This window comes from Physcomitrium patens, chromosome 26 (assembly GCF_059467195.1).
Source record: "Physcomitrium patens ecotype Gransden chromosome 26, ASM5946719v1, whole genome shotgun sequence".
Lineage (NCBI taxonomy): Eukaryota > Viridiplantae > Streptophyta > Bryopsida > Funariales > Funariaceae > Physcomitrium > Physcomitrium patens.
The window spans coordinates 6,380,530-6,407,322 of NC_143435.1; the positions used below are offsets into that span (position 1 = coordinate 6,380,530).

Consider the following 26,793-nt stretch of genomic DNA (forward strand, 5'->3'; position numbering starts at 1 on the left):
ATTGTTTAAATTTTATGAATCTTGCACAAAAGTCTTAAAAATTACACTGTTTTTAGTATAAATATATAATGATTTAATTTTCATATTCCAAAGATTTTAAGAATCTTAAAACATAATTTTATATAAGAATAAGTAATCTAGAAATTTACATATTGCAATCACAAAAAAATATCTATTTATTTGTAAAGATTTCTAAATTACATAACATATTTTTTAAAAAAACCTTACAAACTAGTAATCAATTACAAAAATTATGTTGAATAACTCTAAACAATTTCTTTCTTATTTAATTTACAATTCTTATTCTTATATTTTTTATAAACAATTCTTTTTATCCATGTGTGAATTTCTATCTAGCAAGGCTATTATTTCACAAACACGCTTTTAACAACCAACTTATTGATTTAGGCCACTGGTCATAGTGTAACACTTAGGGAGATAGGGTCTAGTTTTATACAACTTTTGCGAGCTCTACTTCTAAGCTGATGAAAATAGAAAATTTCATAGAAGTTTCTAGTGGTAATCCTTATCTGATGGATGCTACCGAAGCATTAGATATGACTCGATTTGTTGCAAAAAGTTAGTATCTTTAGTATGCGCTAGACCCACTTTCCAGTTCCCATTTGTAGATGCCACTTTGGTGAACTAGTGTATTTTGGATTCCAATCGAGATCCTCGCGTTCTAAGATCGACAAAAAGCAATCCATGACTGGATCATGTGAGGCAAATTCCACATGGTGAAGGTTCTGCAGGTGACTCTGGTCATCGCCTGCTAGAGGCAAGTAAAACCTAGATATTAATGCGTTTTATGCACCAGGTTGGGGCGAGTACTTCTGTTTAGACCAGGTTGTTATACACACCACTGAAGAGATCACATGCCGAGTCTCCTTGAGAGAGTAAGCGTAGCTGCTAGACCCCCTGGGATGTAACACAAACGTTTAAGGAAGAGGATACTCGGTTTTCCTTCACTATTTAATGAAAGCCTCCAAAAAGTGTCACCATAATAGAATCCATATCGACAAACAAAATCAACTGAGCAAAATTCAAAGAAGCAGGTTTGGTCAAGTCGCAAGAAACTTCTATATTCCATGGTTTGATCAACTGCAAGACTTCCAAAATCAATCCGTCATTTCTGCATATACAAGCACCACAGACTAGCAGCCCGTATAAAGGTTACTATCCCTAAACTGCGCTTAGCACATGCAACGGTGACGCAAATGATCTTCAAATACAAGCAAAGGCAGTCTCGTAGATCTCCTGCGAAGACAACATAGTGCACAGCCTCCGAAAGAAAGCTCCTCTACAAGCAGAATCCTTTGAACCCTAGTCATAAAACTTGACTAGGATGTGAGGATGGGAGTCATAGCAGGAGTTTGGCTATCAGAACTGTGAGCCATCTTCTTGAGCAATGTGAAAGCCTTGCACCTTCCTTGCAACCTCGTCGACTCTGACCTTTATCTGATTTCCTGCTGCAGCTTCAGCAAGACCACCCACCTCGGCCTCCTGACTTCCATTCACTGTCTTCCAAATACGGATAGTGCCATCCTCAGAGCCAGATGCATAAGATTCTCCTCCTGGAGAGAAACGAACGCAGTGCACAGGACCGTGGTGCCCTTTATTGCATTCTGCATACAGAAAAAAATAAAAAATAAAAACACTACGCGATCAGCCAGGGTGGTAATAAACGCAAAGTACTGGAACTCGCTTTCGAAAATGCTAATATATTGCACGTATATACAATATCAGGTGAACTTTCATTCAAAGTGAAAGTAATAACTGGCAGTGGTCAACTGTATCTATGTAGAGGTGGCCAGCAAGGCATCGTGACGTCGCATCCGCCAGTTCTGATAAAAATATGCAAGAACTCCTGTAGATAGCACAGCTTGAGGAAATCCCGGAACCAGATACAAAGGACTTACCAATTTCATCGCCGGTATCAAAATCAAAGAGGCGAACCCACATATCATCACCGCCTGCAATGAACTTGCCTTTGGAGGGGAAGAGAGATGCTGATTCCACCGGCCTGGGCATAGTGTAGCTCTTTACCAACCCAAAGCTGCACGAAAAACATGCTTCGTAAGACACAATCTGTTTTTCATGCGTTGTTGACTTAAAAAAAAACGAGATGCTTAGACTATCAGGGTCTCTGGTAGAGACCACCAATTGTAGCAGAGGTAACGAATTTATATTCTCTACCAACAAAGATTAATCTACGGCAATAGGTTTGAACATATTCTTGAACAAGAACAGCGAAACTTACTGATTAGCATCCCAAAAATTCACGGTGTTGCCATGAGCTGTGGTGATGTACCGACCGTCCCTGCTGACCTCCACACTAGTGCAGGATGATTTCGTGTCCAAAGTCCGGACCACAGACTTGGTTCTCACATCCCATACTCTGGTGGATTTACAGTAATCAATGATAAGTGAAAAAATAAATATATCCACCTATATCTAAAAAAGTCAAATACCAGAAAGCACCTCCTGAGTGCTGTAATTGAACTGTAGAAATGCAATGTCAATGTGGCACACCTTAGACCCCCAATGTCATTTGAAGAGCTTAAAATGGTCTGATCACTGTGATGCCAAACTGCTGCCCTGATAGGAGTCTCCGGAGAGCATTCGAGAAGCGTTGGAGGTGCGTCTGGCCTGCCCAGATCAAAAATTCGCAGAACTTTCTCTGCACCTCCTGTCAATAAGTGTGTAGTGCTCTGAAAACAAGACATCCACACCTTAATCAGTATATTACAAAGCTTTTATACACAAGAAAAGACAAAAATTGAAACGGTAGTATGTAAAATGGCTACATTGCAAGACACAAAACGTGAGGCTACCAGGTAAATAAAAAAAAGTTCATTGCCCAATAAGACATGCAGATATTCTACAATTAGTATGCAAAACATGAAGGACAAGGTTAAAGTTGATAAAAGCAGGTAATTTTCGCAATGAATATTTATGATAAGTATCTAGAAGACAATGTAACTGAGGCAGTAAAACAAGAAAGCACACCTCAGAAAATGCGCAAGTTCGAACTATATGCTTATGTTCAAATGAATATAGTTCATCCCCTGTCAAAGCATCCCACACCCTCCTGCAATCCAAATCCAGTTCCAGACCTCAATAACTCCCATTGTATCAAATTTTAAGCATATCTATCACTCGAATTCTCTTCGAAAAAATGCAACACGTGCAAATCAATGTATAGATATCACAAGTCTAAAACTCTCTAAATTACACCTTCACTGAACAACCAAATTCAAATCACGAGCTGCGTATTCACTACTTAAGAAGACCAAATCTTCGATCCCTACATGCGCTTCTTCAATTTCTTCGGGCAATCTCACTCACAGACTATGACCAGATACAAAACGTAAAAATCCACTTACGCGCTAAAATCAGCTGATGCAGTAGCGCAGCGCAATGCGGGAGTGTCAAGGCATGCTGCCCATACAGCTCCTTTATGGCCGTCAAAGGTTCCAATCCAATCGCCTGTCTCACCGTTCCGGAGCATTGGCTTCCCATCTACGCACGAGGTTGCCAAAAATGAGTTAAGTTCTCCGCAACACAAGTCTTGTTACCCAAACCTGCAATAACTCTACAGAACATGGAAAGGATATCTGCACGCCAATTTATAACTCGATGGAACATCAAACAAGAACTTCACATTCTACCGAGGTTATCTAGGAATTGTCACTAACGAGATGTATTTTACTTTTCCATACACATGAAAAATTTACATGATTGAAGCATTTAATAATACAACTGCAAGGCCCAAAAAATCCAACACAGATATACACCACAACTCTGCTCGCACTGTCCCATACATATGATTTAATAACCAGAAAGCGAACAGAGGATATGGTATTGTCAGTACTAATACATACTAAAACATAGAGAAACACACTCCGCTCAGAATTTGGCATTTTGAGCATTTGGGCGCAAGAAAATAGTGATTCGGCTGCCAAAGAAGTGTACATACCTTTGCTGGCGCTGACCAAAAAGAACCCGTCTGGAGTGATGGGACTATACGAAAGATCTACAATTGGACGGGAATGTCCGTGGCACACAAGAGGGATCTGCGCTTTTCTCTTCTCCATTACTAGTTGAAGTAAACAACCTCAAGAAACGCTTGAAATTGATTCGCTGCTAGCAATGCAGAAACTAGAAGCAAGATTCTAAAATGTTCCAAGCAGTGCTACTCAAAGGGGGTCGAGGAAAGTATCCTCACTATCCCTAGTCAAGAATGTGGTGTTAAATTTGCAAGACCAGAGCCCTGAAGCAGCACGATCGCCCAACCCTAAATCGACCGAGGTCGAGAAAAAAGTAAAGGTGTATACGCTACGGAATGAGCCACCTCAAAACACCTTCTCAGACACTGAGATGTGTGGGCGCGATTCTCTGAACCTCAAATTCTTTAAATAAGTGCCTTGGAACATACGCCTCCAGAAACCCTACAAACCTTGCAGACTCAAACGTGGGAGATCAAATTACAACTCGGCACTTGCGTCGCTTGAGAGTCTCAAAAAGGTGACCTCAATTTGCAAGACCAAAAAAACAAATCCAACCTAGATTGTGGCCTGAAATTTAAAAGATTTAGTGATGTTGATATTGACGAGGAGGATATTATTGAAGAGTCACCTCACAAGAAGCTAAGTAAAAACCCCTGCGCATGTGTTCCTTCGCAACAAATCTCAATATAAAACACCTGCTATGTCGTGAAGTCCAATAATCATGAGCTTGCTATATTTCACTTCGCCCCTAGATTGTGGCAGCAATCCTCTCCAGTACGTGCCTTTGAGAAGTGGTGTTTGACTCCAAATGTAGATACAAATCCTCCTGATGGAAACGGAGAGCTATACACGCCTTAATTGCGCCTCTCGTGCACTCTGATGCCTTCCGCCCGCAAGGACTTCAGGACTTAAGTGACAATATTTTGCGCACCAGAGATTCCAATCCCAAATATAGCCAACGTATCCTCTGGGGTCCTTACTAAAGCACATACACCCGCTAATTAGCGCGTGTACAAGCAGTTGATACCGTGCTTACGTTCAGAAAAGCCGTGATTATCAACAAAAAGAACCCCGACGCATTTAGATCCTGAAAAACTAATGCAGTCCAACAGATTGGACTGCTGAGGGAGTTCCGGATCTGGAATTTGCCTCCCAAATATGAGTGACTTGAACAGACGATTTCTATTATTAAATTCTTGGTAAGAACCAGCCAGAAATTGTAAGAAATAGGTTGGGCTCCCCGTCGCCAAACCCTAAAGGCTAGCAACTTCTTCGAAAACTCTCCGCGTGTAAAGAAAACGTCAGATGTTTGCACAGTGATACAATCTTGGGAACTTTAACGACCTCAACCGAGAATACCATGCACTTCAACAAAGATCCGCAACCCAAACTATGCTAAATCGTCGGTAGAAACCCAACCATAGTGTCGACGATCATGACAAACCCATATGGTTTCTTCCACTTGACAAATCGCAATCGTCGAAACGAGGTTCCAGACAAACCAAATTGGAAGCACCCTTTCCGCTACTTTGTCCCGCCTTCCAGAAGTCTTCCCCGGCACCGCCCAAACCTCCTGAAGACAGACGGCTAACAAAACCACACACTGGTCGGTACCAGGCAATCTCACGAGAACCCACGACAAAGACACCAAATAGCTCTGCGCTGTGAACCCACCTCCCACAACCAAATTCTGAACCTTCCCGTCTGTGAAGCAGCAGATTTGTCAGGAGGTCTGAGTGAAGTGACAGGCACGGAGCTAGGAGCCGAAGGAAAAAAGCCAACAGGGCAGGCAAAGCTGACTAACCCCGAGATTATCAAGTCCAGCCTAGATGCGGAGGATGGAATAGAATACAAGAATAAGCGAAGCGGGAGCTCGCCCGAAAAGCTTACATCAAAGTTATGCAAGGATAAGCTTTCCTACACGTAGCTTGCCACTCTGTGAAGCCTGACAAACAGCGGGAGATTAATAATAAAAATAAAAATAAGTGTTGCAAATGTAATATTCACCTCATGGGGGTAAAAGATCCAGCAGGGGAATGATTCGCTTAGCGCAAAGAAATTAATAGATTTTGATTCTCATCTTTCGGATTAAAGTGTGGGCAGACCCTAACAAGACATAGCTGGAAGCATAACCTCGCAATCACGAAGGGGAGCGAGATCACTCGCTTCAGCAGAAATTTGGTCAACGCAGCATGGACAGATGTCTTCGGTCACTCCGTTCCATAAATTTAACAGTCCGTATCGCCTTTTAGATGATAGCTGATGCAAAACCCACCGAAAAAACCTACACTCCAGTCAAGAACTCGTTTAATACTCCGACAATTCCTCGAAGTAAATTAAAAAACCCGAATATGGCAACAGCAACTGATCACGAAAGACGATATCTTTGTGTGACTGAATCAGCGACTACACGAACAACACCAGGAATTTGCTGTCCTATTTACAGTCTCGACAGCACGCGTGATAAAGCAAGCACCGACATAGTCACGCCCTATATTTACCAAGCAAGCACTGGGGAACCAAGCGTCTCCAACTTATCGTCAATGCCCACATCCGTAACGGTCGAAGAATGGCAACGTCGAATCATGGTGCAAACCCAACCCTTGTGATATAAAAAAACACCCAAGTTGCACTCGAAGTCGACAAGTTCCTATTCTCCCAACTATGCGTGACGAATTACAAACAACAACACGAATCGAGGAGCTAGTAACAGTGTGAGCTGCTTCACTGGTGCCCAGAGATCTACACAACGGAGCTCCTCCACTCAAACTCAGATTAACAGCAGATGTAGTGAACCGACCATGCAATCTGACCATGACAAAAACATGAAGTTTGCGACACGAAATGACGGAATCTGAAGCTCAGAAGACGTTTCTGAGGCTTGGAATGCGGTAACATCTGTGATGCTCGTCAAGACTAGCAGATCATGCTTCCTGTGTTTACTGTTTGTGCAGTGCTTTTGCGAGTCCAGCTCCATCTTTCTAACCTCGATGATCTCATCTGGCTCCCACCCAATGATTTGTACTCTCTTGTGTGCAACTCTATTGCTGTGTTCACTCCATTTTGTAATCACCAAATATCTCGACGATATTGTGCACAATTCCATGACCGTGTGTTGTGCATTTTTCACCAATACAGCGCCCAAGTTTGGGTTCACAATTTATGCGTATGAGTTTTTATGCTTCTTGTTCGTAATTTTTTGTTTTCGAAATGAGAAAAAAGTGCGTAGAAATGACGTTTATAATTTATTTTTTTCCTTTGCAAGGGGTGCTAAGAAAGCTGTGAGTGTTTGTGTGTTGAAGATGGAGTTCAAAATGTATGCTTCACATGTTTGTTTGTGGTATTTAAAGAGCATTTAAAGAGATGGGGTAGTGATTAATATACTGACAGAAGTTATTATATTGTCATTGATATTGGATTTCAATATTTTTAAAGGAAAGATTTTGGTTTTCTACACATTGTTGAAGAGGGAAACGTTCGATGTCATCTACTTCCTCGATCATTCTTATTAGAATTCTAGACCCTCTTATATCTTTGTTCAACTTTATTTTTGGGCTCAAAACATTTATAATTTAGCTTGGTTTTAAAAAGTGTGATACGTATTGTATACTTTAATATAATAAAATAAAATAAAAAAAATTTGGCATTATTTTTAAATATATCTATTATACATCTTTATATTGATTATTTAGAAATATATATATATATATATATATATATTTATTAAGTCCTCCAAAGAATGATGTAATATATATATATATATATATATAGATACATACAAGCAAATTGTCCCTTTGTTTCATTGTAACATTATTTAACTATGATTAAATTAGGATCATGTATTGCTATGCAATCATATCTCACTCCCTTTTTCTTCTTCCAACTATACAACATAAAGCACAAAGTTGAAATGCTTATTACCTAATACAAATTATGGACTATTGTACATGGTACCAAAGTCTCTTTTTTTCATTTTTTTTATTTTTATTTTTTAAAATTATTGTAGGACTAAATAATTAAATATTTGAAGATTCTAAAGCTTACTTCAATACAATACTTATTTTTTTATTTTTAAAGGTGTAATTAATAACAAAAAAAATCTATGAAAAATCCAACAATTATAATAATTTACCTTTTTATCAAGACATTTTATCACATGACTATGAAAATTTTTAAATATGTTTAATATTGTGAATCTTAAAATTTTATTTTAAGATTATATATCTATTATCATTTTATTTTAAAACTATATTTTATTAAAAAAAATTAACAAATTTTATTTTATTTTAACTTTAAAATTGTCACAAATATATTATATAAGAGACCAAACAAGAAGTTGAATAAAAAAATTTCAACAAGAAAGCTAGCAAGAACTTGATTAAACTAGATGAGTATAAAATCAACACAAAGAGATGTATTGTCAATAGTGAAGATCTCCTCAACCTCAACTTCAATATATATTAGGTATTAAGAAGCTTCTTGAGAAGTTTCTATGTTGCTTGAAGATGAAGCAACTTTAAGAAGCTTCTTGAGAAGTTTCTATGTTGCTTGAAGATGAAGCAACTTTAAGAAGCTTCTTAAGAAATTCTCATATTGCTTGAAGATGAAGCAACTTTAGGAAGCTTCTAGGACAACTTCTTTAATCCTTGTAAAACTTTTTAGAATTTTATAAAATATTTTAGAATCTTCTAAAATCTTTTAAAATATCTTGAAAATCTTCTAAAACTTCCCATTAAAATATTTAAGAATCTTTTAGAACCTTCTAAAACTTGATAGAATCTTTTAAAAGTATTTTCAAGATCTTCTTGTTGAATGTCCATAATATCACTTCTCCATCTAACTTCAAGTTCCATGAAGAGCATTGGTTTCATATTTGCAATAGAATAACCAAAGCTTGAGTATCATCTTCAAGTTTTTTTTTGTTTGAGTTGATTATAACGTAGATGTTTTCTCCCTCAAAAAAATCCAACTTCATCTCAAGGATAATCTTATAAAGATTGCAAAAGCTAAAATAATTGATTTGGTAGCAATAATAAGAAAAGGTCCAATCCTAGGTCTATTTTGAGATTTATGATCTAAAAACTCTCTAAATACTCTCCAACTCGACATATTAGATTATAAATTGCGTAAACTAAATTCTAAGGTTGTTGTGAGCAATATTTTCTCTGTTTGTTATATACAACATCATAGTAGTAGCTTCATTGAAAAGATATTCTAAAATAAATTTAGTTTTTTGAAGATAGCATCAATGAAACTTTTGTACCTTTTGTAGCACATTAATTAGGTTTTTTGCTGATTCTCACATATGCTCATTAATATCATAGCCACTCTAATGAATAAAATATTCCAACTTGCCTCTTCTTTGTTGAAAATGAAAGAACTTTTTCACTTCATATTTTATATGATTATCTATTTCAATACATGGTTGTATTCTTTTGAAAATAGTTAATTATGAATAAGCTTCTAAGAAAGAAATATAAAAGACTAGATGTACCTTCATAGATGTAGATAGTTCCAACCAATAAGTGATTGAATTGATTTGCTTTTGAATACAAAATGGCCCTAGTCTTTGATAGTCCAACTTATTGCAAGGTTAATTGGTTTTGATATTTTGTCAAAGAAGCCATACTTTATCTCCAACTTGAAAAGTAGGAAATTCTTTTCTTAATTTGATTAAAGATGTTTTGTGAAAATCTTAAGCTACTTGTAAATAAAGCTTCAAAGTTGTCTGAAGCTATGATAATTATTTTGGAAGATCTTTAGTTGCTAGATTTTCATCCTTTGATGTACATAATAAATCAAGCTTTGGATAGTAACCATAATTGGCATAAAATGATATTTGCTAAGTTTAAGCATGAAAAGTATTTTTAATATTAAACTCTATTAAAGATAAATACAAGGTCCAATCATCTTGTTAATAGTTGATGGTACATTACAAATATTGCTCCAAAATTTGATTGAGCTATTCTCTTTGAATATTGGCTTAAAAGCAAAAGGTAGAAAAAATAAAATAGGATTAAATTCTCTAAGGTCTAAAATCTTTCCAATTTCATAATAACAAAGATACAATATAAGACTAAGCACACCAAAACAAAACTGAAAGTAATTAAATGGAATGGAACATGAAAGATAGAACTAAGTAAAAGAAAATAGAATCAAACATGTCTAAACAAAATAGAACAAGAAAAAACAGCCAAGCTTTATTAAGAAAAAGAGTCTGAAGCCATACCTAATCAAATGCCTAAATAGTCTCAATTAGTACTATTTATACTTTATTTAATTATCTTTAGAACTTTCTAGAATATTTCTAATAATAGTTATTGTTAAAATAATTACTTTTCTAAAAGTTTCTAGATGTGGTCCTTCCATGATAACCGACTTAAGCCTTTCTAAAAGGATCTATGGGAGATTCTACATGAACCACCACATTAACTTCAATTCTAGAAACTTTCCAAAAATGACTCCAATTACATCTCTATATGTGCAAATAATACAAATATCGTATCTATGCCCTATTACAACTAATCTCCCTCCACTAATACGGAACATCCTTATTTTGCTCCTAATAGTAATTCCAAATGGTTTTCTAACAATCAATGAGGTTTTGTGCAAATTTCCATGTTGCATTGTAGATGGAATAACCTTTCTAAAGAACTTTGTATTGAAGTTGTGGATGTCCATTGCCATGGCGATGGTAGTGATGCTTCAAAATACTATCCATTTTATACTCTTGTTGGTCATCAATCACAACTAGTGGTGGTAGTGGTGGTGGTTGGTGTTGATCCAAAAAGCTCCTTCGTTCAATATAAAACTTGTTGAGTTGCAAAACATGGAAGATCGGATAGACCCGAATATATAGCAAAAACTCGAGGTAATATGGAACATTACAAATTACTCCAAAATTGCGGAAAGTTCTAAGTCATTTAAGTGTTAGCTTACGGACTTGGATTGATGTAGCAAGCGAAAAGTTGACATTGGAGAGTAATACTTGATCACCTACTTGAAAGATCTTGTGTTGCTAGTGGTTATCTCCATATTGCTTTTATCAATTTTGTATAATAAAGAGACAATGTTGTGCCTCTTGCATAAGAATTATAAGCTGTTGTATAAATTCTTTCATTATCAGATTATTGGTGTTAATACAACAATATAGAATTATTAGCGTAATTAGACACTGATCGATAGTAAGAAAGAATGGTGAATGATTGGTACTTGCTTGAATATTATCATTGTAGACAAATTCTTAAGGCATTAAATATATATTTGAGTCATTATGGTGAACTGCCACAAATATCCATTACATATTATCTAGGATTTGATTTGCTCGCTCTATTTGTCCATTTATTTGAGGATAGAAGGTCATAGATATGACAAGTTGTGTACCTAGTAGCTTAAATAAGGCTTGTCAAAAACTCCTCGTGAAGCCCAAATCTCAATTTGAAATGATGACATGAAGTAATCCATAGTGACAAAAGATAATGTTGAAAAAGACTCATGTAAGTGCGAGAGCATCAATATCAAAATGCATTGCATCCAAATAAAGTTGTTTCAAGAATTAATCCACAAAGACAATAAATAAAATGGGATTGTAAGAGGTCTGCCAGAAACACATAATAAGATCTATAGTCATCTGCTCCTAATAAGCTACAGGTAGTGGAATTGGCTGCAACAACTTAAGAAATGTAGCATTGCGTACTTTTTTATGCTAGAATGATTGACAAGAATGCACAAAAGTTCAAACATTATGATCCAAATCTATATAAAACCATGTTCTTGAGATCTATTTTAGAATCTTCTTACACCTTATATGTCTAGATATTGGAATGTCGTATCCTTCTTGAAATATGCACATCCAAAGTATAGTATTGTTAGATACATAAATCTACTTTTTGAAATAGAGCAAGCCATCATTGATATGGTAATCTTGATATTGCTCATCGTCTACCTTCAATCGATCAATAACCATCTTAAAATAAGTATCACAATACGTAGCTTTCTTCCATTCTACTTTTTTCATTAAGTTTAAAATAACACTACTAATGGTAGCGACTTTTGCCTTGTCATGTAATTCGGGTTTTAAGACAGGTCTGCATGATAAGGTGTTTAGCATGATATGTTGTTGCCTTTTCTTATATTCAAGCTGAATATCAAAGAACTACAATTCCTCTTCCCAACAATGATGTTCTAATTTCATATTTTTTTAGATACAAATTATGTAGCATGAGTAGGTGGTTAATCCAAATAGTCACTGGTTTCTTCAACAAATAGTGTTGTGACACCTTTGTAGCATATACAATTCGTAGTTTTTCTTGATCAGATACAAAATAATTCCTCTCTATTCTTTTGAATTTGTATGATTCATATGCCAGAGGTTGAAGGTCCTTATCAAAGTTTTGTTGAAGAACAGTGCCACTAGCAAAATCAAAAGCATCAATGTTAAGTGTACATAGAAGGTCGAGATCATAAAATTGCAATATTGGAGCAATAATTAGTGCTTCCTTCAACTCCTTGAAGTCCCTTTTTTGTTCTAATTTCTATTCAAATAGAACACATTTTTTTCATAAGCTTGTCAATGAAGCAACAATGTATGTAAATTACCAAATAAAATGGTGAGAATATCTAGTAAGGCCTAAGAATGAGTGGGCTTCAAAAGCATCTTTTAGAGTTGGTCAATCCTCCACTACTTTCATCTTATTTTGCTTTGTGTTCATGCCTTTAGATGACACTATATGCCTTAAAAAGATTATCTCTGACTTGCAAAGTTTACACTTTTGATAACTTATAATAGGAGCAACTATAACGAAGTTGATATAGTACTTTCTATAGATGTTGTTCATACTCCTTAAGGATTTTATAATAGAACAAGATATCATGAATGAAGATGATTATATACTTATCCAAAAGATTCTAAAATAATCTGTTCATATGACTGTCATGGACATATTCATAATTATATATACAAATAGGTAAAAGTAAGTAAAAGTATATAAAAGTGAATTAATTCTATAGTATTTGATATGAAAGCTTCCTAGAAGCTTTATAGATGCTGCTTTGACTTCATATGTGTCTTTAATTGACTTTTTGGATTAGAAATGTAGTCAACAAGTTGGCTATGTACCACACATGTTGTTAGCTTAAAGACCAAGCTAACTATGTGGCCCACATGGAGAAAAACTTGCCTTGTAAGTCAAGGCATGTGTCCTACAAAGTCAACACATATTAGAGGTCCTATAGAACATTGCCACGTAGCCCCTAGTTAGATAGTATATATAGAGACAAGAGTGAAGCCTTCTTCACTCTTGTCAACTCCTTTCTTGCTTCTAGTCTAGTTTCAATGATCTCTAGTTTCTTTGTCTTTTTGCAATAGCCATTCCAGTTTCTCTTTCAATATACATACTTGTTTATTTATATTTTGTTACCTTTCTTTGAGTGAAGGCTCACTTGTCTGAATTACTTTTCATTGGATTCTTGTCCTTGACAGATTGACAAGAGTACACCTACAATATCAGAGCTTTGTCTAATCTTGATTAAGAGTGGATTATCCCTTTTTCTTGATAAGATATAAGCATATTAGAAGTTGGAGGTTACCCTCTTCTAAACTGATATTGTCCTTAGTATTTTCTTTGTTCTAAAGTCCTCTCTTCTATTTGTCTTGAGCGATATTAGACATCTTCTCTTTTCTAAGTGTTATCATGGCAAAATTTGTTGAAATGAAGAGTGCAATGGCACAAATGCAAGAATAATTGAGAGAGTTAATGCTTGCAATGCATCAACTCAACTTACTACCACAAGGAGCAACAAGATTGGCAGGAAGTGAAGATATAGAAATGGTTGGAGCTGCTTCAACATCTGCACCAAATCATTTCCTTTCTTCTATAGTAGAACGCCCTTCTAGTGTTAGAGAATTAAGAATTATCTTATCCGAGAAATTTGATGGCACTAGATTCAAGTTTCGAGGATTTATCAATCAAGCGCAACTTCTCATTGAACTTCAATCCCAAAGCTATCCAACTCCAAGATCTCAAGTTAGATTCATTGGTACGTTTCTTTCAGGTTCAGTACTATCGTGGTTTTCATCTTTTCTTGAATGACGAGATCCAATATTAGATAATCTAGAGGCTTTTCTGATAGAGTTTCAATCCATGTATGGAGAATATGATGTAATTCGTGTTGCAACTAATAAGATTTGTATTTTATGACAAGACAATTGATCAGTAACGTTGTATACTTCACAATTTCGATAACTTGTAACTAATATCAAGTGGGATGATGCTTCACTTATTAGCCAATTTCTCTATGGATTATAATATGAGGTAAGAAAATTAATGCTCAACTTACTTGATCCTCAAACATTGATTCAAGCAATTGACTTTGCTGTGAAGTGAGACAATCGCCTTTTTGAATTTTGATCTGAAAATTGTACAAGTGGACCTCAACATTACTATAATTCAATGGCAACACCAATACCTCTTTAACACATACATTCAAAAGTAGAGGATATGCAAATTGATGTAGTACGTTTCAAACTTCTTACTGAGCAAGAAAAGACTCGTTGTCATCTAGAAGGATTATGTTTATATTGTGGAGAACCAAAACACACTGCTCAACATTGTTCAAAGAAACGACGCAACTACAAAATGAGGAGTATGGCTGTCAAAGAAGACTATGTCAAAAAACGAATTTGTCCAGCTACAATAAGGACAGTGCCACTGGAACCTTGCACAACATCTAGTAAAGGTCCTATCTTCTCCTCAGAGCCCTCTCCTTAATTTATATTAAATATTATTTTAGGACCTAAATATTACAAAGCCTTTGCCTTGTTAGATTCAGGAGCCTCAACGTGTTTCTTAAATGAAGAATTTAATAAAAGATATAGCATATCTTTAGTAAAGAAAACTAAACTTGTTCATGTAGAAGTCATAGATGATCGTCCATTGTCTTCTGGAGATATTACTCACGAAATCCTTCCTATAGAAGTAATAATCAATATTCATAATAGCTTTGTAGTATTTAATATCATTAGATCTCCCTCTAATCTAGTCACTTTAGATTTATCGTGGTTAGAAAAATACAATCCTCAAATAGATTGGATTTCTCGAACTCTCTTTTTTTCTAAAAGTATAACTAAGAGTGTAATTAATCAAGTAGAGAGTCATAAGTTTAGTTCAATTAAACCCATGTTAATAGGTGCAAAAGCTTTCTTCTATATTACTATGAAAGAATCACCATATATTATTTATGCCACACTTGTTTCTACAGGTGGAAAGACTTCAAGTGGCATTCCAAGCCAATATCAAGAATTTCAAGATGTATTTGAAAAAAAAAATGTGGATACACTCCTAGAACATCGTCCCTATGATTGCTCAATTGACCTTCAAGAAGGAGCACAATCGCCATTTGGACCAATCTATAATTTATCACAAAATGAGTTGATTGAACTCAAAGAGCATTTTGAAGAAAATCTAGCCAAGAATTTCATACGCCATTCTAAATCTCTGGTAGGAGCTCTAATTCTATTTGTGAAGAAAAAAGATGGATCATTGCGGATGTGTGTTGATTATCGAGGACTCAACAAGATTACCATCAAGAACAAGTATCCACTACCTTTAATATCTGGACTTCTTGATTAGCTAAATCAAGCTAAGATCTATACAAAAATAGATCTCCGAGAAGCATACAATCTAGCATGCATCAAAGAAGGAGATAAATGGAAGACTACGTTTCAAACTAGGTATGGACATTTTGAATACAATATCATACTTTTTGGACTTACAAATGTACCAGCAGCTTTTCAACATCTAATGAATGATGTTTTTTGAGAGTTTTTGGACGATTTTGTCGTCTCTTATCTAGACGACATCTTATTCTATTCTAAGAATCCAGAAGAACATGAACTTCATGTTTGTTGTGTGTTACAAAAATTAAGAGATGCAAGACTCTATGCCAAGATAGAAAAGTGTGTATTCCATACTACTCAAGTCGATTTTTTAGGTTACATCATTTCAAATGATGGACTTATGATGGATCCTAAGAAAGATCAAACTATTATAGATTGGAAGATCCCAAAAACGGTAAGAGATGTCCAATACTTTTTGGGATTTGCCAACTACTATCCAATCTTCATTAAAACTTCTCTCGACTTGCAGCTCCACTTATACATTTGACTTGTAAAGACAAACTTCAATGGAATGAAGAAGTAGAAGTTGCTTTTGAATCTTTGAAGACAACGTTTGTTTCTACACCAATCTTGTATCATGTTGATTTTTTCAAAGTGTTCTTTATGGAAATAGATGCATCAGACTTTGTTTTGGATATGATTTTGTCATAAATGGGAATAGATGACAAACTTCATCCAATAGCCTTTCATTCAAAAAAATTCTCAGCAGCAGAAATCAATTATGAAATCCATGATAAAAAACTTCTTGCAATTGTGGATTCTTTTCAAGAATGACGTCATTATCTAGAAGACACTTCCAATCTAGTCACCGTACATACGGATCATAAGAACCTCGAGTATTTTATGTCAGCATGCGTATTAAATCATTGTCAAGCTCGTTGGAGCATGTCTTTATGAAGATTCGAGTTCATCATCACTTATCGGCCAAAAAAACAACAAGGTTTGTCTGATGCCTTGTCTAGACGTTCTTATCTTGCATCAAAAGAAGGAGATGCAGCTTTTGAGCAACAAAGAACGGTTTTCTTGAAGCCAAAGTAATTTCATCTTCAAGCAATAAAATCAACATTCATTGTTGATTTAACTTTTTTCAAGCAAGTCCAGTTAAGTATGTCTTCAGATCCTCTTGTTCATGATATCAAGAATAATTCTTCTAAATCTCATAATCTCTTTAAATTCGAGTTCAAAAATAACCTACTCTATTTTGAAGGATGCCTTTATGTTCCAAAAGGAGAAACATGTTTACGTATTCTTCAAGCTCGTCACGACTTCCCAACAACAGGACATTTTAGATACAATAAGACTTTGGAGCTGATATCTAGGAATTTTTGGTGGCCTCAAATAAGAAAGGCAGTCAAAGATTTTGTACAATCATGTGATGTTTGCTCAAGATCAAAAACTCCTCATCATCGACCTTTTGGACTTCTTCAGCCATTATCCATTCTAGAACAACCATGGTCTTTTGTTTCTATGGACTTCATCATGGATCTTCCAAAATCAAGTTCTTATGATTCTATATTCGTGATAATAGATCGTTTTATCAAGATGGCTTATTTTGTACCATGTATAAAATCTATCACAGGTGAAGAAATAGCTAAGCTCTTTCTTGACAATATCTATTGCTATCATGGATTACTCAAGGATATTATATCAGATAGAAGAATTCAATTTGTATCAAGATTTTGGCAGACTCTTTTCAAGATTCTAAAAGTGGATATAAAACTATCTTCGATATTCCATCCTCAAACTGATGGACAAATGGAGCGTGTTAATCAAGTTTTGGAGCAATATTTAAGATGTACCATCAACTACCAACAAGATGATTGGACAACTTTTTTGCCATTGGCAGAGTTTACTTACAATAATACAGTGTCATAATGTGTGAAGTCTTGCTTGAGAATGCTCCGGGCACCTGGTTGTAGAAGAAAGAATAGAAATTATGATAACAAAATCCTAATTCTAATAGAATACTAACAATGCTCTAATTAGACTATAATAATGGTAAACAAACGTAATCAAATATAAAACAACTCAAAGAAATTTCAAACAAACAATAAAATTCTTAAAGAAATATTGGAATGATCACAAATATTACTCAAATATATGTCAATTCAACCTTAATTTAATTCTAGTTAAAACCCTATTGAATTTCACTCAAACTTTAGACCAAACCTAATTAAATCTTAAATCCTAATAAATCCTAAATCCTAAGTTAAATCCTAAACAAACCTTAAATTAAACCCTATTTCAAACCCTAAATCCTAAACAAACCCTAAATCAACCCTAAATCCTAATCCAAACCCTAAACCTTAAACCAAACCTTAAATCAAACCTTAACCAAATTCTAATCCAAACCTTAAATCAAATTCTAATCAAACTCTAAATCCTAATCTAAATCCTAATCCAAACCCTAAATCAAACCCTAACCAAATCCTAAACCGTAACCCAAACCCTAAATCAAACCCTTACCAAAACCCTAATCCAAATCCTAAATCAAATCCTAACCAAATCTTACATCCTAATCCAAATCCTAATCCAACCCTAAATCCTAACCAAATCCTAATCCAAACCCTAAACTCTAAATCAAACCCTAAATCGAACTCTAGCCAAACCCTAATCCAAATCCTAGTAATTCCTATGACAAATTTAAACCTCAATATCTAATGAATAAACCGTTGATCTCAATTCAAAATTTGCATACTTCTTAAAAATCAAGTTTAAAACAAGGACAAAAAATTTGAGAAGGATCGGAGTTACCAAATTGACGAAAACCTCAAAAATGTGTTCGGGTATTAGTTGGCCTCCTTCTCCAATCTTAATGCCAACCTTCCAGAGCTAATTTCTCTTCTTTGCACCGTTCGATTGGTTTCAAATTTCTCATGGACATAGAAAAATAAGTCTTATACCCTTTTACATAATTTTTTACTCCAATCCAACTAGTAGATTGCATGAAATCTTAAAAACCCTTACTAGACCTAAAATTCTACTTTCTAAGACCTTAACCCGCTTAAACCTCAATATCTCTCACTTTAACCGTTAGATCGAGCTCAAATTTATAAGATGTATTTAACACAACTATAACCATAAACCCCAAAAATTTTACCTATAGATCTGCTACAAAACTCTCGAAATCACTCAAAACATAAATTCTATTTTATTTCATAAAACCCAAGTCATCCGAAACAAACCTCCACTTTGCAAAGCTCTTACAAAATCATATCAACTTCAAATCACCCAAAATCAATGCCCATAGAAACCCTATCTAGTCTGCTATCAAACCTCACTCTCCAATCTCCAAAAGAACCCCAGAGTCGTCATCGAGACTCGGTTTTGTGCCTTAGGGTCTGATTTCGACCCTGGTTCATAACCGGCCTTCTCCGGGTATCAACTTTCGTCTTCTTGAGGTAATTTTTACTAATTTGCACTTCTAACTCCTCCCTACATATGTCTATATCCTTTATTTTTCTAATCTACCTTGTTTTGCCTTATTTATGGCCTTACAAAGTAAATAGAAGCATAATTTATAAAAAGGCAACATTAGCACTTTTAATTTTTCTACCCTTTTACTAATATCTATTTTTCCAAGATAATTTGCTACCATATTTTTGAAGTGAGATCCTCAAAACATGATATATTTCTTCACCCTTTCACCTACTAGTCATATTACATCGTGACAACGGTACACTCATCTACAAAACAAATACCTTTCTTTGCTAATTATGGTTATCATCCACGACTTGATACTTTTGACTTTTCAAGAGTTGATAATCCTACTGCGAAAGATTTGGCAATTCATTTGTCAAAGCTACATGTAATGATGAAGGCGTAGTTAAAAGAGGCTCAAGAATAACAAAAAGTCAATGCGGATGTCTATAGAAAGGAACAACCACTATTCCACTTGGGTGATAAGGTATGGCTACTTTGTCGCAATATCAAGACCACTCGTCCTTGTGACAAGTTGGACTATCAAAGGCTTGGACTATTTTCTATTTCTGTACAAATCAATTCAGTTGCATATCGTGTACATCTACCGGAGTCAATGAAAATCCATCAAGTTTTCCACGTGTCTCTTCTTGAACCATACAAGACAGTGGACATACCAAGAAGACAACAAGCTCCACCTCCTCCTATAGAAGTGGACAATAATGAAGAGTTTGAAGTAGAAGAAGTCTTAGATTCAAGGCGGTGCCAAAATAAATTGAAATATCTTGTCCATTGGTATGGATATGATATTAGTGAATGCACATGGGAGCCAAATGCAATCTTGCAAATGCAACAAAAGAATCTTGCAAATGCAACAAAAGCGGTGGAGGCTTTTCATCGACGACATCTATCAAAATGAAGATAAAAATCTTCTTTATAAAAGAAACAACATCTAGGCAAGATAACATTCTACTTTCAATCCTTGTTTGTAACTTCTTTGTAGTTGTGACGCTCAGGAGATGGAGAAACAACAACCAGTGGATTCGACTCAAGAGCCTTCATTTGCTGACTTGCTAGATGAGACATTACAATTGTCACAACCTTCAAGACGATGTAATTGGGATGAAGATCTTTAAAAATGACATGTTCTTCTTTGAATAGATGGTGAGATACAATGCGTTTGGTATCACGACTTGAGAAGGGACTCTCGATGTTTGGTAATTTTGCTAGAGGTAGGAACAACTCCTGATGGTGTTCCAAATGTTCTATTCGAAGGAAGTTATGAAGGCCTCAACAATGATCAAATAACTGGGTGATCTTCCCGCCCAGGTATGGGATACTATCGATGGTTGAGAGGCCCTATCAATCATCTTCGAAGAGAACAAAGATTAGAATTTGTAGCAAATACAATTCGTCGCATCATAGATTTCTTCAACATATGATGACCGCTTCTCGTGGAACTCCTCTCTAGAAGGGGGGGTAATATCACAGACATGCTCATAATTACATATGCAAATAGGTAGAAGTAAGTAAAAGTATATAAAAATAAGTTAATTCTATAGTATTTGATATCGAAGCTTCTTAGAAGCTTCATAGACGCTGCTTTGACTTCATAGGTATCTTTAATTGACTTTTTAGATTAGAAACGTAGTCAACAAGTTGGCCATATGCCACACATGTTATTAGTTTGAAGACCAAGCTAACTATGTGGCCCACATGTAGAAAAACTTGCCTTGTAAGTCAAGGCATGTGTCCTACAAAGTCAATACATATTGGAGGTCCTATAGAACGTTGTCACATAGCCCCTAGTTAGATAGTATATATAGAGACAACAGTGAAGCCTTCTTCACTCTTGTCAACTTCTTTCTTGCTTCTAGTCTAGTTTCAAGGGTCTCTAATTTCTTTGTCTTTTTGCAATAGCCATTCCAATTTTTCTTTCAATATACATACTTGTTTATTTATATTTTGTTATCTTTCTTTGAGTGAAGGTTCACTTGATTGAATTGCTTTTTCATCGAGTTCTTGTTCTTGACAATGACCCATAAAAGAGGTTGAAGTATTGGTGACGTCAAAAAATAATACAAGCCACTAAAAATATCCATAGCGCATACAAAATACCATCTTTTTTATATCTTCTTTGGCAATAGAAGTTTCTCAATAACCACTCCAAAGGTCCAATTTACTAAAGATGGTTGCACTTAAAAGTTGATCAAGAAGATCAGCTACACGTGAAAGTGGATATGCATTCTTGATAATTTACTTATTGAGGCTCCAATAATCAATACAAAATCAAAATTTACCATCTTTTTTAGGTGTAAATAATATAAGTGCTCTCCATGGCAATGTGCTTTTTCAAATGAGGCCCTTCTCTAAAAGTTTGTCTAATGACTTTTGTAATTCTTCAAGTTAGGCAATATATTGGTTGACTTGCCGATTTAGCCTTAGGCATTGGTTCTATTTGGAATGAGGAACTTTGATCAAGTAGCATGCTACTAGTTAAGTTGGTTGAAAAGACATTCCAATATTTATGGATGAGTTATTCTACCTCTTTTGTTCCTTCAGTTGTCTTTCCTACCACTTAAAGAAGATTTAAAACCATAACATATACTAGTTGCTTATATTATATTTGATTCTTCATAAAAGTCATTCCTACAAATAAGTTTTTAGGTACAAATTATTTTTCTATTCCACTCAATATAGGAGTAGAAATAGTCACTATGTGTATTCCATCTTTGAAAGTGATTGTCCTTACTAATTAATTGATTTGTTTATTTTTCTCTTTTAGCCATGACATATCAAAGATAACATCATATCTAAACTTTGTTACTCCAAACTTCTTCATAAAGGCAAAAGTATGACTCAATCTCAAGATTTCTTCTTTATTTGTCTTGCTCAACACATTCTTTTTGTCATCTGCTAGGTATATACTTCTTCCTTTGATCACCTTTGTTTTAATCCCAAGTCAATTGGAAATTATTATCGAGATATAATTTTTTTTAGATCTACAATCTACAAGCACTTAACATAGTTGTCTTCTTAATTGACCCATTAGACACACCAATCAATGCTTATGATAGTTGTCTAAAGCCATGCCATTTGTCTCTCAAAAATAATAACTATTTCCAATTCTCACCCTCGATACCTTTATTAAGGAGCTCCATTTTCTTACTCCACTTTTTCATCAACTTGGTGGCCCTTGAAATTATGAATCTACCATGATTTATTGGTGCTTGAACTTTGATATTTTTGACAGTCTCTAATCTGATGGTTTGGCTCTCGATAATAAAAGCATAATTCCTTTTGTGCCAATATTTGTTATTTCTATAGTATCAATGTTGCTTGCATAATATCAATCTCCATCGGCATTGGTTGTTATGCTATAGTATTGGCTAGTGGCATAAGACCTCGTATTATAGGTTGAATTCTATGATTTTTGAAATCTATAGCATTAACTCTCTATACAATCTTCACTGGTTCCTCTAATGTTTGTAGATACCTAAATTCTACTTCTTGTTGGACCACAAGTTTTAATCCTTATAGAAACCAATAAATTATCTCTGCATCTAAAACATTGACAATTTGGAAATATAGGAACTTAAATTGGGAAACATAATCTTACACTTACCTAAATTATATAAGATTAGCCAACTAATGGCGTGCTAGCTTTTTCATATTGATGAGCCAAAATTGATTCTTAAGCTTGGTTTGAAACTCCTCTTAGTTACAAAATCTGCCTTGACTTCCATAGCTTTGAGGTCGATGTTGCCACCAAATAGATACTGCATCTTTTAAATAATTAGAAGCATATATAATTTCTTTGTTGGTATTTGTTCCATATAATTGGAGGTACTATTGCATGCAGAAGAGCCATTGACAAACATCTTTTTGTCTTAAGGTCCTTGAGTATGTATCAAGCTTGCTCAATTTTAGCCTATCAAATGTTAACTTTGTTGTCTTAGAAGCTTCTATTTGCTTTTATAAATTAGCTATTTGGCCTAAAAAGTATTATATTTGAGTCTCTATTTGGGAGTGCTTTGCTATATCTTTCATGCTACAATTTCTTTCTTGAACTTTACTATTGTAATGCATTCTCTTCTTTCAATTGGCTTCTTAAAGTAACTCATTGTAGCTCAAAAATAGTACCTAATGTGATCACAATAATTGACTTCTAATTAAATAGTGGCTATCAACACACTACCAAAGAATAGAGTAATACTCAATCTAATATCAATAAAATAAGATTGAATTCTTTAAGATCTAAAACCTTATCAATTTCATAACAATAAAGATCTTGATAAAACATAAAACCAAGGATACTAGAAAAAAACTTAAAATAATTAAATGGAATGGAACATGAAAGATAGGACTAAGTAAAAGAAAATAAAACCAAATAAAATCAAACAAAAAAAAATAATAATCAAACTTTTCTAAAAAAAGAATTTGAAGCCATACCTAATTAAATACCTAAATGGCCTCAGCTAATTCCATTCATACTTTGTTCAACTATCCCTGGAACTTTCTAGAATGTTTCTAATGGTCGTCCTCACCAAAATAACCACCCTTTTAAAAGATTCTTTAGATGGTCCTACTGTGATAACCATCCTAAATCTTTCTAAAAGATTCAATGGTAGATCCTATATAAACTACCTTCATAACCTCAATACTAAAAACTTTTCAAAAACAACTCCAACTACATATCTCTATGTGCAAATAATACAAATATCCTATACATACCTATTACAAAAAAGTTTGATATCTACATTCAATATCTCAAAAAAGGATTTTTAAAATTTTGATATAAATTAAAGTCTTTAATTAAAAATGATGTTATCAAGTAGGTGATGACATCAATATATATTATTAAGAAAAAATCTTGTTATTTTTTCTTTGAAAATTATCTTTTTATATAGAAGAAAATATGCCATCTTTATAAGTCAATCTATGATAACTTAGACAATATGAAATTTGATTGATGGTGGCAAATTAGTGATGAAATCTATTGATATTAAAGATTATAGATGCTTTGGAATTGGTAGTGGCCGTAGAAGCCTATAAAGATGATGTCAAGAATTCTTAGATCTTAAAAAGATGTCACACGAGAGAGCAAAGTCCTTCATAGACTTTCACATTTGAAGCCATTAAAAATCTTGAGAGATAAGCTCCAATATTTTGTTATAGCCAAAATATCTTGTAGCTGGAAAATTATGATATGATTGAGGAACAAAAGGTCACATTGATACTTCTCAAATATATAAATGATTTTTAAAATATAAAAGATCTTCTATGAACTTAAACTTGTCATTGTTAGGGCACCGCTTGATATTATAAATTAATCTGTCTTTAGCTAATTTTGAAAAAATTTATTTTAAAAAAACTTGAATAAATAAATATAACCATAGAAGTAGCATAAAGACAAAATTGTTCAAGCTTCAAAAAAGTAATATATTGTTTATCAAATATTGCTTCTTAAGTCTTTAAAGGAAGATATTATTTCCTTGATAAAGCCTTTGATAGTCCTTATTGCTTCTTTGGTCCATATATAATTACAATATCAAAATGAGATAATAACATATTGTAACTAGCTTGGGAGCAATTCATAACCTGATTTGATATGAAATACTTCAAATTTCTATGATTTGTATATATAGTCATAGGATGTATAACACCTTCCAATAAATGATGCCATTCTTAGAAAGAGTCTATAATTGCAAAAAGCTCTTTATTGTGAATTTTATAATTGATCATTCTATTTAAAAACTTTTTAGAATAGAATAAAATTAGATAGAGCTTTCTAACTTTTTTTATTTGAGATAATATAGCTTTCTAATATAAAGTTGGAAGCATCAATCTCCAAATAAAAGACCTTCATGAAATTTAGATGCATTAAGATTAGAAGTGATATAAAAGCTATCTTCAAATCTTGAAAAGCTCTTTGTGCTTAAAGTCCCTATTCTAATTTATCTTTAAATGTAAAACAAGTAAAAAGAGTAGCAACTTGGAAGTAATTTTTAATAAATATCCAATAGAAATTAGCAAATCTAAAGAAATATTATACATCTCATATTGTCTTTAGAATTACCCACTCCATCACAGCTAAAAATTTCTTTGGATCCATCAACGGGCCTTCATTGGATGTAATATATATATATATATATATATATATATATATATATTAAATAAAAAATATATTTTTCTACTTTGGCATATAATCCTACATCTCATAATTTTTTTTAGAGTAATCTCATATATTTTTTATATTCTTTAGGAGTCTTGGAATAGATTAAGATATCATTAAGATATCAAATAAAAAAATTATTTAGAAATTCTCAAAAAACATCATTCATCAAATGCTAGAATATAACAAGAGCATTTTTCAATCTAAAAGGTATGACATTATATTCAAAATATTTGTACCTTGTCCAAAATATTGTCTTCTATTTATCTCTTTCTTTGATCTATGCCAAATTATATATTCGACAAAGATCTATTTTGGTATAAATCTTTACTTCATCGAGTTGCTTCAAAAGTCCTAATATCAACAATAATAGGTAATAATTCTTCATTTTTATTTTGTTTTGGCCACAATAATCAACATTCATTTTGAAAGATCCATCTTTTTTTTTTTTTTACAAAAATTATTAATATACTTGCTAAAGATTTGGAATTTTATATAAATTTCTTTGCAAGATTTTTGTTAATATAATCTTTCAATGCCAAAAGATTGTTCTGTGATCGGTTGTAAATTAGACCAAATGGTGATTGAGCCCCTTCTTGATGATCAATGGCTTAATAATATGGTCAATACTTTGGCAATATGTCAATATATATATATTTTTTTAAGACATCTTAAAATTCTTTATATTGCTCTAGAATAGCTATTAGCAATTTTGGTTCTTCATGAACTAGAATTGCATAAATAAAAATGGCATTTCTTTCTTAGCTCTCTTCATAAAAGCTCTTACTTAAAGAAATAAGGACTTTGTTGTTGATGACTTTTTGATAGATTTTGTCCAAAGGAATTTTATAAGAAATTCAACCTTATCAATCCTCAAATCCATAGATGGATTATATCAAGTACTAAAGTCCTAAAATAATAAAATTAGATAAGATTTTAATAATATCAAATATTATATTATTATTATATTTTTTAAATAATATCTCTAGTGGTGTAGTTTCATGAGTAACATTGCATGAAGATAAAAGTTCACTATCTATTACTTATATATGTGCAAGTTTTGACTTCTATATTAAAAGAATTTAATAAAGTTTGAAAAACTTCTTATCAAAAAAGCAATGAAATGCTCCTAAATCTAATAAGACATTTATTTGAAGTTTTTATAGGCTAAGAAATAAATATAGAATAAAACAACAAGTAGGTTGGACAAAGAAAAGGGGATCTTGATGAATTTGAGGTATTGGAATGTTTAGTTGCACAATCCCTATTGTAGCTAAGCTTCTTTATTTTCTTGAAGAATTATACTTTTAGTCATGATTGTACATTATTTTTTTAGACAGTTTTTAGATTTGTTGCCTCTTTTACTACAATATAAGCATAGATATTGTTCAAATTGATTCTTCTTTTCTTATATTGTGAGAGATTTGAATTGTATCATATCAATTTATATATTCTTAGCTCTTAAATGTAGAAATAATCTATTTGTTGAAGCAAAAGAATATGAATTTTTA

General features: G+C 33.7%; 1 protein-coding gene and 1 long non-coding RNA gene across 4 annotated transcripts; both read right to left on the minus strand.

Annotated features, from left to right (window-relative positions):
- Positions 1–1,056: 1,056 nt before the first annotated feature.
- LOC112277964 (uncharacterized) lies at positions 1,057–5,950 on the minus strand. 2 transcript variants are annotated; one of them, XM_024510882.3, is made up of 9 exons: positions 5,685–5,950; positions 4,639–5,597; positions 3,980–4,459; positions 3,387–3,522; positions 3,010–3,091; positions 2,533–2,711; positions 2,261–2,398; positions 1,920–2,056; positions 1,057–1,625 (listed from the first exon to the last, which is right to left on the minus strand). In XM_024510882.3, exons 3-9 carry the CDS (start codon positions 4,095–4,097, stop codon positions 1,381–1,383), a joined length of 1,035 nt encoding a protein of 344 aa, XP_024366650.1. In that variant the 5' UTR covers positions 4,098–4,459; positions 4,639–5,597; positions 5,685–5,950; the 3' UTR covers positions 1,057–1,380. The 2 variants fall into 2 exon arrangements, with proteins under 2 accessions (XP_024366650.1, XP_090104082.1); XM_090247956.1 differs by having other exon boundaries at positions 3,980–5,597; positions 5,815–5,950.
- Positions 5,908–7,612, minus strand: LOC149986223 (uncharacterized). Of its 2 annotated transcripts, XR_016501179.1 has the most exons (3): positions 6,512–7,612; positions 6,144–6,294; positions 5,908–5,955 (listed from the first exon to the last, which is right to left on the minus strand). It is a non-coding gene; the product is annotated as an uncharacterized LOC149986223 (long non-coding RNA). The 2 variants fall into 2 exon arrangements; XR_016501180.1 differs by lacking the exon at positions 5,908–5,955 and having other exon boundaries at positions 6,037–6,294; positions 6,512–7,604.
- Between the last annotated feature and the right edge of the window lie 19,181 nt (positions 7,613–26,793).

Coding starts and splice junctions, on each gene's coding strand:
- LOC112277964 (XM_090247956.1), bottom strand. CDS start 4,097: ATGGAGAAGAGAAAAGCGCAGATCCCTCTTGTGTGCCACGGACATTCC. Junction 3,523..3,979: donor TTTGGTCAGCGCCAGCAAAG/GTATGTACACTT, acceptor CCTCGTGCGTAG/ATGGGAAGCCAATGCTCCGG. Junction 2,712..3,009: donor GAACTTGCGCATTTTCTGAG/GTGTGCTTTCTT, acceptor TCTTGTTTTCAG/AGCACTACACACTTATTGAC.